We start from the raw sequence: 12482 nt of genomic DNA, 5'->3' as shown, positions 1-12482 counted from the left end.
AGAAAAGCAAATTATGTGGATCTCTTAAACCTTATGCAATCCACACCTATCAATCAGGATGCCACAACTTGAAAGGGATTAGATCAACCATCCTTCCGCAAATTCCTGCTTAACCTTCATGTAGCAATCATTTCACTAAAAGCAGTCTGCAATTATGTCTATGAAAGATGGAAAGTGTGTTAAACTGCAAAGTTTAATGTGTGGAATTTCACACCATCAGGGCTTAATCTTCTGCAGCCACATTTCACAAAACAAAAGGCTAATGGACCAGTATTTAATGAAAAAGTTGGGGATAATTCTGTTAGTTCTAAACTTCATTGTCCAAGTCTGAAGCTCAGACTGGCCCAAGCTGCACCTAAGCTCTATGAGGAGTTTAGAAAGTAAGAGGGTATAGTCTGAATTTGTGATTCAACAGGAGAGTCTTCCTTACTCTTTTTTTCTCTGTAAATAATTCTAAAATTATTCTAACTAGATTTTTTTTGTATGTTTCATCCATGATGGAGTGAATCTTGTCATTGAACTTTACGTCACACTTTTATAAATGTATATTAACTTTTGCTAATACCTTTCATGATGATTCTCTGAGTGACCCTAAACCAAATATTTATGACAAATTGGCATAGTTGGCAGGATTCAAGATGAGAATTTGTGACACCCTGCTGCACTGGTTTCTCTGGGAAAATCTTCAGCTTCTTTCTACAAAATTTATGAGGCCTAAGAGAAATACGAGGAGAGAATAACCTCTCCAGAAACTATTGCTGTATCTGTCACTATACAGACCCAAGGTTATTTCTTTTCATTTTCTTCATAATGACAATTGCAAGAGAGCATCAAGGCATGTGAGCAGTATCCCAAGAATATTTCAAAATTAAATGTTAGAGAGGCAATTTAGCTGATCTGTGGAACTTGCAATGTGACAAAAGAACACCAGACAATCCTGACAGACCAAATAAGAACATTAGAAAACTAGTGCTGGTTTTTGTTTTTTTTTTGGCCTGTCAGGATTTGTCTCTGCAAATGCTGTAGTTTTGAAGGACTGCAAGGAACCAAAACCATTAAGGTAAAGGACACCGTCTATAGGAAACAGGCATGCTGCACATTTACTAGGCAAAGCAAAGTTTTCCTTCCCTTTCTATTTTCTTGACCTATTCCAACCTTTGCATAAACCCATGTACACCATGGGTTAAGCTGGGAGCCTGGGTACATGAGGTGCCCGACCTGACAGAGAGTATCTTTCTCAAAACACTTTCGGTTGCCCAGCCCTTTCTGAGTGGCCTGGTAACAATGAGGCAGTGGAAAGGCCCGTCACGAAGCTGTTCGCTCCACCTTGTAACACGACCGTTGCTTTCCTTCCTCACCACCGCATCCTGTGGGGCAGTGTCGGAGCTTGGCCCCTGCCAGGGGCTGATGGCGTCTGCTGCAAGGGCTCCCTTGGATTTGAAAAAGAATTTTCTCGAGACATCGGGACTGCGACCCATACAGACGAATTTTCACGTGTGTTCCGGGGGTGCCAAAGCTTTTCAGCCCGGATTGCGACGACGGCCGCCGCAGCGGAAGTTAGCCCGGTCGGTCTGTGCTAGACCCTGCCCAACCCGCCGCGCATCCGGGGACGGCCCGGAGCTGTTGGGCGTGAGGCCCCTCCCTCCCTCCCGGGCCGCCTTCTGTGGCGGCGGGCAAGGGGCTGCGGGGGCCGGCGTCGCCATGCGATTTCGGGCTAAGATCGTGGATCTTGCCTGCCTCAACCACTTCAGCCGTGAGTATGTCGGGGCAGGCTCAAGGGTGGCAGTGCCTCTCTGAGCAGCTGGGGCCGGCTTTCTCGGACAAAGAATAGAGGAAGGGAATTGAGGACCACAGTGCTTTCCTGGGAGGACGTGGCATGAGGCGCTTTCCTTCGCTTCGAGGTGTTTAGGATTTTGCGAAGCAGCACGAGCTGCGCTTGTAAAAGCTGAAGGTTTTTCTGTCCCGCAGAGACTGGGGTGCACGGAGTGATCACCGCTGTAACATCCTCCTCCCTCCCTCCGGCAGGTATAATTAACACAATCGCCAAGTTAGCCAAGACCTGCATCCTGCGCCTTACTGTCTGCAAGCTGTATTTCATCCTCTCCGATAAAGTAGCAAATGGAGGCGCCAGTATGTGGTGTGAGCTGAGCCAGGTGAGCCCAGGAAAGTTCAGAAATCACATTTTGAAAACCAGAGCATGCAATTGGGTTTGATGTACGAGGCATTTCTCGTAGCCCTCACCTTCGATGTGCCAGGTCTCTCAAGGTCTGTCTGGTTGCACGGGTGTTTCAGGTTGGATACTCCCTTTTCCTTGTCACTTCAGTGTAAAGCTTCAGTGTGTGCTGACCCACATGGCCCTGCCCCAAAACTGGAAACAGGAAAGCATAACTCGCTGTCTAATGGACTGATTAGGTGTTAGGGGAGTAGGTTAAATGGCTTAGCCTGAAGCAATGAGTTTTCAGGGTTGTGATTCCACAGGTGATGTGCGGCAGAGCGGGGTTTCTGGTGTACAAATGCAGTTCTAAGCTTAAGGTCCGATAAATAAAACTTGCCTCTCTTGTTTGCTTTATTTCCTGACTTTCAAAAATTGTAGGGGAATTTCTTCGATGAATTTCAGATGGAAGGAGTAGCTGCGGAGCACAATGAAATCTATTTAGAGTTTGTGCCTGAGAACCTATGGAGAGCATTAAAAACTGCCCAGAGTGCTAAGGCAGTGAAGATCAAGTTGACTAATAAACACTGTCCCTGTCTCAGAGTTGCTGTGGAGCTAGTAAGTGCAACCATGCTTTCACGTTCATTATTAAGAAGAAGTTCTCTAAAATTTAGTGCATTTCCTAAGATCAAAGGGTAATATATGGTATAATTCTAGAAAACTAAAGAAACATTGTGCCATTTTCCGTTTCACTAGCCTTTCTTGCCATCGTGGTTGGTAGCATACAGAACCAGCTTTGTATTTTCCAAAAGGCAAGGAGGAGGTAGAAGAAGAAAGCTATGTTATTGGAACAAGTTTTTCTAATGTCTACTTTTCTCCATTCCTTCATCCTCTGTATTTTCTGCTGATTATTGCCTTTTTATTGAAGCCATTAGGTGAAGGGGGTTTCAGTGTTTGGCTCTGTGTTTTGCCTTTGGTTTTCCTGATACTGTATGCTAACTTCTGATTCTTTTGTTGTTGTTAACTCCGCTGATTCACCTCTTCAGCTCTAAGGATAGCTTATAGATACACTAATGACTGATACATCACAAACTCTTCCTCATTTGAAAGGGAAGCTGACTTAAAAGCATATTGATAAGAACTGAGGGAAAACTGGAACTGAATGTTGGGCATGTAGTTATAGCATTTCCCAGAGTGGGTCTGAAAAATTTAAATTTAGAATTCCAATCTTGTGTTTAACTGCAAAAGCATCCTCTTTTTCCTTCAAGCCATCCTTATCAAGCAGCAGTAGGGTTGTGACACATGACATTCCTGTGGGAGTTATTCCCAGAAGAATGTGGAGTGACTTCAGAGAGCCCAGCATGCCAGACTTTGATGTAAGCCTCTGCTTTTATATTCCCTTCTGAAAGGGGAGTTTGCAAGTGGAATGGTATTGCTATAGAGTATACTATGGTGGGGTTTGGAAAGGAGTTGAAAGGAAAGAGGACAGACTGGAGGCTACAGTTTTGGAGGGGTATGGAACATGGCTTCTATCCTGACAAGGGAGCCCAGAACCTATGGAAACAGAGCAGGTGGTTGCCAATTGTTTCTGTGATGTTCATGGCAGAGGAAGGGAGGAGAAAAGGACTTGCATGGCTTTAGTCTGGAGCATCTCTAAACCACACAAGTTTAGACTGTTTCAGCTGTTCAGGTGCCAAATGACCCAAATAATCTGTTATTTCTGAAATTTATGGCCTATCTGGCAGAGTTAAAGATATATGTGTTTCCTCCTGATTTTGACTTTTAGCTGAGTTGTAAAGAAAGGTCCTTGTACAAATGTGCTCCTGTTTGAGGTTATGGACGTCTGTTACCTCTATAGCTAAGAGTATTTAGATTCTGAAGATGAGCACGAAGAAACTTTCAGTATTTTGTTCTTTTATTTCAGATTTACACTGCTGCAGTTCCAGCAATTACTGCAGTATCATAGGAATGTTGTTATTTTCTTTTTGGCTATAGTAATTGACTATTTAGTAGCACAAATGTTCATGTGAGAGTCTGATCTGGAAAAACATGCCTCTATTTTGAACATAGACTTGGAATGTTAAGTCTGGAACAATTGCTAGAATGATGGCCTGTTGGTATAATGGGAAAGAGTTCCTCTGTTCCTGAGACATTTGCTGATTTCATATAGATATTGTGCACCCTGAAAGCCATAGATAACACTGTCCAAACTATGATAGAATTGAAAGTAGAAATAAATGTGTCCCAATCACATCTGAAATACTTATGCAAATGCAGTTCTTATGTATTCCTAGGTCAGTATTTACCTACCAGTGCTGAAAACAATGAAGAGTGTTGTGGAAAGAATGAAGAATCTCAGCAATTTCATTGTAAGTTAAGGCACTTAAACCGTGTATGCTACAGATGTTATTTCATGAGGGACATAACAGGTTGCCTAAACTGGTGCTGCCGCATTATCTTATTTTGAGATGACTTAGACATTGAAATCAAGGCACCTGAAGCCTGTGTAAAGCCTGAATAAAATGATGGGATTTATTTTAGGATTTACACCGAAGAGCTTTTCCTGGGTTTCTCAGAAAATGATGCTCTTTATACTAAATACGTGAAAGAACATGGCATTGTGTTGCTACAAACTACTCTTTATAGCTGGTAAGAAATGACAGTCCTTCAGGAAGCTAATTGGAGACTTTCCGGACTATTTCATTAAGGAAATGCCTATTAAGTGAGTGTCGTGTTAGGTGTCTGTGAATGAACTTCAGGTGAACTTGACATAGGATTTAAAGGAAATGCTGCTAACAGCCCCTGTGCTTTAGACTGACATGTTGGAATTGCACTCTACCCTGGATTTCTAGAGTGCTGGTGGGCCTTTTAACTGAAAGAAGCCCTCTGCAGTTGGACAGAAAAGGGCTTTAGTTTTTTACTTAGTTGTTTGTGCTCACAGTCACCATAACTGACTGACATGAAAGTTAGTAAGTAAATGTGGAGCTTTGAAATAGATTGGGTTTGATGCTGTTCATACCAGTTTTGATAAATAGGAAATTTTCTGTTAACTGAGAATCCTGAAATTGGAACAGTCTCAGTTTTTCAAGACTTGGAAGACTTGAGAGATTACCCTGGGTTACTGGCAGTTTTGCAAATGGCAGCCATCCTGAAAATACACATCAAACTCTTTTCTTTTGTGAGATTTTTTGGGGGCTTTGTTTTTATTTTCTTTCCTTCCCCCATGTCCTTGGTGGATATGTTTATGCAAAATTGAGCGCAGTGCTTTTGTTTAGAGCTGAGGCTCTTTTCCCACACAGGATAGTTGTATGATGGGATTGAACTTACACTAAGTGCCTTGCTTTCATGTTGTTAGAAAACAAAAGCATCAAGTGTCACAATTAATTATTTTTGCAAGATGCATCCTGGTAATAAAACTGGTCAAGATCAGTGCTGCAAAATGGGCTTAGAAGCAATTTCTGATAGTACTTGTCCATTGTTTGGAGCCATTCTATACAAGATTCTGGTTGCAGTACAAGTCTTTTTTTAATTACTGAAAATTCATCTAATCACAGAAGCAAAGTGCTTAGTTGTGCTTTAGGAATCCTCTGATCTGCTTGGGATTTGTGTAAGACCATATGTAGTCTCCTTCAAATTCCTTCTTCCAGTTTACAGGATGGAATTTGAAAGCTTTTAGCACTTTTCCAGGATTTTTGTCAGTTCAAAGTCCTTCTTGGAGTTACTGATCTGATCCAGTTGTTGTCTATTTTAAATTCTTGAAAGCAGCACTGTCAGCTCCTGGTGCATCCCCTTTTCTGTGTGTGTCATATAGACTGTGTAGGTGCCTTTCTATTTGTTGAATAACTGAATGGAAATTCAGGAATCTTTGCATTTCTTCAGCTTCAGTCTCTTATTTCTGAAGTCTTTTCCTCAGCACATGAACTTCCCAAAGCTAATACTTGTTCTAAAAGTACTGGAGAACAATTAAATTTCTTTCTTTTCATAACTTCTGAAAGTTTGGTCTAGAGTAATTCACATGGGAATGATGGGAAATGCATTTTATAGCTGAACATTCAAATGTTCAACCATTTTCGCAAAGTATGGTTGACTTGTACTGAAGTACTCCTGGAAGCTTGTATTTGAACAAAACCAAACTGTATTCTTCTGTAATTCTGCAGTGTGAAAGTGGATTGCCTAAAATTGAGATTGATTGCAGGTGATTGAAGCAAACTTGAGTGGTGAAATGAACTTGAAAATAGAAACTGACTTAGTATCTGTAACTACACATTTTAAAGATCTGGGAAATCCTCCCTGGGGTAAGTTTCCCTGTTAACCTCTTGTGTCTGTCTGATCTCATTACTTCTGTGTTGCTTATAACAGTACTTTTTAACCTTTATTCTTTAGAAAATAGCATCAAGTACTTTGAAGTCTTCAAATGAAATCTTAAAAGAAAAATGGAGTGGCCAGTGGAGTGTCTGTTTCATGTTTGGGGTGGTGGAGGGGAATCTCTTCCATTATTCTTGACAGTTTGATAGGAAAACTGGGGTTTCTTTTCCTTGCACTGTTCTGGAAAATGAACCAGTTGAGTTCCAGCACTTCAGCAGTTTTCAGGTATGTCCTTATGGGTGTTGAAATTACTTTTTATGTTTGGACTAAGTGTTGTGTTCTTACTCTTTTAGCATCAGAGGATGGATGTCAAAGTTCTGCTCAAGGCAGAGATCTGGAAAGTATGGCTGAAGCATGCATAGACATCAAGAAGCTGCAGCAGCTGCTTGCTGGACAGCAAGTCAATCCTACAAAAGCATTGTGCAGTAAGTTCAACAGCTATACTTGTGAACTCCAGTCAGTAGGGTCATTTGCCATACTTAGTTTCAGCAGAATATCACTCTTCATTTTTGTCTGTCTGGAAGTCAGTATTTTTACTGTCCCTGAGGACTTCCAGTATTTATATTTTTAGGCAGTTAGATTCAGGTCCTAGGCATTTGGGAAAGACAAAATAAGTCAGGCTATTTTAAAAATCTCAAGATGAATACTCGGCCTCACTAATCATGTGTGTTGTCTTGTTGTCTTTGTTTTAAAGTTGTTAGTAATGTTTATTATTATTTTGAGATACTATTTTTTGAAAGTCTTAAAGCCTCTAGCTTCTAGCAGAGAAATTGGAATTTACTGGCATGTTTTTTTGGCTGGGTTTTTTTTCCTTTGGATGTTTTCTTACACTGATTCTAATACTAAATTGCTTTTTATACACCTAGTGTTTCTAGCCATAGAAAACAATACTTCCTTTCTAGCAGAAGTCTATGCAGGGGTTTCTATCCTATTTTTATAACTGTGCTTTTCCTGAGAACATCTGTTTGTTATGGTTTAGTGCAGATACTAAGAATTTCCCAAGGAAGATTTAAATAATTGGTGTAGCATTAATAAACATATACACTATGTATTTACTTTTTGGTATCATCTTTCGTAATCTATTAATGCTTCACAGACCCTCAAGGATTTAAATTGTCTAGTTACCCCTCTGTCAGAAGTGGTGGAAGCATTGTTTTTATGGTGACATCCTTAAAAGATGTAATTTTAAAGTATTTTTCCTGCTTTGAGGTGAATTTATGTTTTAATTTTTTTTTCTCACAGATATTGTACATAAGAGAATTATCCACTTCATCTTGCTCCATGAGGAGGTTTCACTTCAGTATTTTATTCCAGCAATTGCCTGAGTGTTTTGGAATCTTGGTAATTTTCCAGCCTGAGGCCTCTTTCATGAAGTCTGAAATCTTTCCTGAGTTGCTGAAGTATTTTGATGTGAGACACTGTTAGATGCAGCCATCCGATGTACATTTTTTCAATATTTATGAAAGTGTTCAAAATTCCTCCTCATCCAGACAGCCATTTTTGTGAATAGTTATATGCTGTGAAAGACACAATGCTGGGGAGCATTGGTATATCTTACTCATAGGAGGAGCAAAACTGAAATTTGTCTTAGCCACAGCTCAAAACATCCCAAAAGCACACTGAATTAAATACTTCAGTCTTCTCAAAAAACTAAAGGTAGAATTCACCTTTGGAGCTGCTGTTGTGTGTATTCAGTATTGAGCAATACAATCCAAGTTAAGGGATCTCTGAGCAAGCTATCATACCTCCATGAAACAGGAGAGCCTTCTGGAGGGGTGCCTGATTGGTATTTGTCTGGACAAGTATGCACAGCCCTCCTGAAGTGGTACGGAATTGAATTCTGTTCCAGTAGGAATCTTTTGATTACGCTTGCTCCAACATATCTCAGTAGCTGTGTTTGTGCTTACTCTTTGTTTAACTCTTGGCCTGGGAGGATGAGCAAAACAGTCTGGATTACTTTGTTAATGTGGGTAGTGAAAATCACTGTGTACAGAATGAATATCATATGAGGATGTGTGAGCACAGCAATTGGTGTGAAATAAAGAACAAGTTAACCATGGATCGCATTTTTTCCCTTTCCGGCTAGAAAACATTGTACAACCTGTGTTATCATGGTGTCAGACATGGTAAGATTGTGTGTATGCTCTCATGCCAAGCAGCCAAGAGGATACCTGAATTTCACTCATAGGAGTACTACCCCTGCTTCTACCTCCTGGTTATTTTCTGAGGTACTTTCCTCCTTATTCCATGTGTGATTTATTTGTTACCCTGGCACGTACCATACAGCTTTTTTTTAGTGATTGAGTCTATGCTGCCAAATGAGACTGGGAGTTTCTTCTATAAAGTAGCTTGTCATGGTCAGAAGTGCTGGGTTTTTGATTTTGGTTTGGTTTTTTTTTCAAGGGGCATTGACATTAAGGGATTTGGGTTTGATTTTTGGTTTGGTTTTTTTTTCAAGGGGCATTGACATTAAGGGAGCAATGGATCTTTTGTCCATGGAGATGCAAATGCTCAAGAGAAGGCTGAAGGAGAGGCAGTGGCAATGAGAAGGTAGAATAGGCTTGCAGTGATGAGTGTATTGACTGACTGTTTATAGACCTTTCTACCTACTCCCTCTTTGTTGTCCCTGCTCTCTCTTGCCCTGCACATTGCCTCATCAATTGTCATATTTCCACCCACTGCCTGCAACATGCTAAGGTTTGCATCTTTACTATTTGCAAAGTCCCATTTTGCCTATGTTGTGAGTTGACCTTGGTAAGCCGCTGCTCACTCACTCACACCTGGTGGCTTGGGGGAGAGAATTGGAAGGGTAAAAGTGAAAAACATCATGGGTTGAGATAAGGACATCTTAATAGGCAAAGCAAAATACGGAATTCATTCACTACTTCTCATGAGCATAGATGTTTAACCATTTCCAGGAAAGCAGGGCTCCATCATGCATAACACTTACTTGGGAACACAAACTGCATAACTCCAAATGCCCTTTCCTTCCTCCTTCTTTTCCCTGAGATGAATGCGATGTTGTATGATACAGATATCCCTCTGGTCAGTTGGGGTCAGCTGTCCCAGCTGTGTCCCTACCAATTTCTTGTGCACTCCCAGCATATTTGCTAGTGGGGCAGTATGGGAGTAATGCCTTGATGCTATATAAATGCTGCTCAGCAATAATAAAAACATCGCTGTGTTACCAACACTGTTTTGGTCATAAATCCAGAACATAGCACCTCACATATGAGCTCACATATGAGGTACTATGAAGAAAACAAATTCTATCACAGCCAAAACCAACGTAGCCTGCTGTTTCTTGATAGCCCAACCAACAATTAATGCAAACAGATATTTTCAGTTCTTTTTTTTCTGGTTACTGTCTTTGTTAATGCTAATCAATCAGGGTTTATATTTGTGTTTGCCACTGATGACATGTTGATTTGTTTTCTTTTTCTCATCCAGTATAGGATGTGATCAATCAGATAACCATAGAATAAATACTCTTTAACACTTTCACACCGATGCCTCCTAAAATACTCGCATCACTTTCGTGTCCCTTGGTGTCCCTTCATGTTTTTGGTTTCTTCCTCTTAACCCTTTTTTTGGTATGGTATGGAAACTTATAACCTTCTCTTGTTTTTCTTGCTTTTTGGTTACACACTGCATTACTGATCCTTATTTTTATGCTGTATTTGAAAAAGCTTTTGCATATAGTCTGATTTTTTCAACATCATAGCAATTAAAAAAGAATGACATTTTGATTAGAAAAAGAAAATAGAGGGTGCTAAAGAGCTGTGGAAAAATGTATTACTCTGCATTCCTAAGAAAAAGCTGGGAACAAGTAATGGGCCACAGTTAACCCTTGTTAGAGGGTTTTTCATAAATGACAATTCTCAAATGGGCAGATTGCCATGACTAAATGTAAGACTGAAATGATTTCAACACTGTATGCTAAGGAAAAAATACTGTTTCCAGAGCAAGCATCATGAATGACCCAGTTAAAATCATTTAGGAATAGACTCAGTTATGCTGCACGCAGATTAGGTGGCTAAATAGCTATGTGATCTCTGCTTCAGTTCTTCATATGTAAAACACTTTCTGCTATACAGCTGGGTGCAATATGTGATGAATAAATGCATGAAGGATTTCCAGTGCACTTGGCTTGTCTGATAGAAGCTTAAATTCTAGCCTTCTTATTAATGCAGAGACATCTTTATGTCAGGGAAACAAACTATGTTAGTGTGTGTGGGCTAGTGCCATAAATGTTTGGTTCTTCTTTGTTTAGACTGATATGATACATGTGTTCAACTCTTACTTACATAATAATTAATCTTCCACTTTGTGATGTACTATTCACGACAATCTTAAGCACAGTTTATTGCGGTTCACTAAAGGACTGTTGGACTTTCTATCTTTTCATACCAGATCATTGGCTAATTAGTTAGGGTTTTTTAACACTTAACAGATTTATATTTTATGAACTTCAGTGGTTTACTGTCATGTCATAGCTATGGAAGAAGCCAAATTGGAGATGATTGCTTCTACAATGGGATAACTGGCTGGATAAATGAAGGGAGAACAGTGAATGTGGTCTTCTTGGGCTTCAGCCAGGCTTTTGACACTGTCTGCCGTGACATTCTGATAGGCAAGCTCAGGAAGTGTGAACTGGATGAGCAGATGGTGAAGTGGATTGAGAACAGGCTGTATTGCAGGTCTCAGAGGGTTCTGATCAGTGGTATGGGGTCTAGCTGGAGGCCTGTGGTGTCCCCCAGGCATAAGTATTGGATCCAGAAGTGGCCAATACTGCAGAATGTTGTGCTGCCATTCAGACGAATCTCGACAGGCTGGAGACTTGTTCAGAGAAAAACCTTCTGAAATTCATATAAGGCAAGAGCAGGGTCCTGTGCCTGGGGAAAAAGAACTGCATGCACCAGTACTGGCTGGGTGCTGACTTGCTCTGAAGCGGGTCATGGTGTTCAATAGGCTGCCACAGTGTGTCCTTGTAGCAGAGAGCCACTGATATCTTCGGGGTGCATAATGCATGTGGGCAGGAGGTCATAAGAAGTGATCCTGCTGCTCTACTCAGCCCTGGTGAGTCGGTATGTGGAGTGCTGTGACCTGTCCTGAGCTCCTCAGTACAAGGAAGACATGGAGTTCCTGGAGCAAGTCCAGAGGAAGGCAGTGAAGATGAGGAGGGTACTGGAGCACCTCATTCATGAGGAGAGCCTGAGGGAGCGGGACTGTTTGGCCTGGAGGAGAGCAGACTGAAAAGGAATTTTATCAATGCCTGAAGTATTTGACGGAAGGACATAAGAGGTAGGACCAAGGCTCTTCTTGGTGATGAGCAACAGGATGAGAAGAAATGGGCAGAAATTGGAACACAGGAAGTTTCACCTGAACATGGAAAGGAACTTCTTTTGATCACTGGAATAGGTTGTCCAGAGAGGTTGTGGAGACTCCTTCCCTGGGGATATTCAAAAGTCATCAGGACCTATTCCTGATTAATATGCTGTAGGGAACCCTGTGTGAGCAGGGAGATTGAGCTAGGTGTCCCACTGTGGTCTCTTACAACCTTACCCATTCTGTGATTCTGTGATCCCTGCAAAGCTCGTCTCCCCCAGAGATCATTTGGATTTGCTGAGTCAGACATTCAAGAGCATTTTGGACAAGAGGGATGCATTCCATAGTGTAGAAGTAGGAGACCTGGAGCACGTGCAACGTGTTCTTTGCTTCATTCCAGTCTGCAGATACCTTTTTCCAATCATACTCGGGAAAAATGTTTAAGAAAGCAGAGATAAGGAAGACCATTGTGATTCATTAAATCTCTCCCATAGAGTGTGTCAGCCATGATGGCTCCAAGTCTTTCCAGAAATAATTCAAAGTATCTGCAACTGATGCTGTTAAAGGCAATTTTGTATTTATTTTTTGTTTCTCAGAGAACGGTAGTCTTTTCAGTGATGCTTTTCTGTCTGCCTTA

The 12482-nt window shown here is 40.9% G+C and overlaps 1 protein-coding gene across 2 annotated transcripts; it reads left to right on the top strand.

Annotated features, from left to right (window-relative positions):
- The first annotated feature begins 1592 nt into the window (after window positions 1-1592).
- On the top strand, window positions 1593-10021 carry HUS1 (HUS1 checkpoint clamp component). Of its 2 annotated transcripts, none has more exons than XM_071429878.1 (8): window positions 1593-1753; window positions 1969-2153; window positions 2594-2770; window positions 3421-3528; window positions 4447-4521; window positions 6348-6447; window positions 6811-6942; window positions 7760-10021. In XM_071429878.1, exons 1-8 carry the CDS (start codon window positions 1702-1704, stop codon window positions 7840-7842), a joined length of 912 nt encoding a protein of 303 aa, XP_071285979.1. In that variant the 5' UTR covers window positions 1593-1701; the 3' UTR covers window positions 7843-10021. The 2 variants fall into 2 exon arrangements, with proteins under 2 accessions (XP_071285979.1, XP_071285981.1); XM_071429880.1 differs by having other exon boundaries at window positions 1595-1753; window positions 2026-2153; window positions 7760-8578.
- The last annotated feature ends 2461 nt before the right edge of the window (window positions 10022-12482 follow it).

Source organism: Agelaius tricolor, unplaced genomic scaffold (genome assembly GCF_023055355.1).
Source record: "Agelaius tricolor isolate 1412-34295 unplaced genomic scaffold, bAgeTri1.0.p SCAF_6, whole genome shotgun sequence".
Classification (NCBI taxonomy): domain Eukaryota; kingdom Metazoa; phylum Chordata; class Aves; order Passeriformes; family Icteridae; genus Agelaius; species Agelaius tricolor.
Note: the sequence above shows the minus strand (reverse complement) of the source record. Positions and strands in the feature narration are given on the sequence as shown.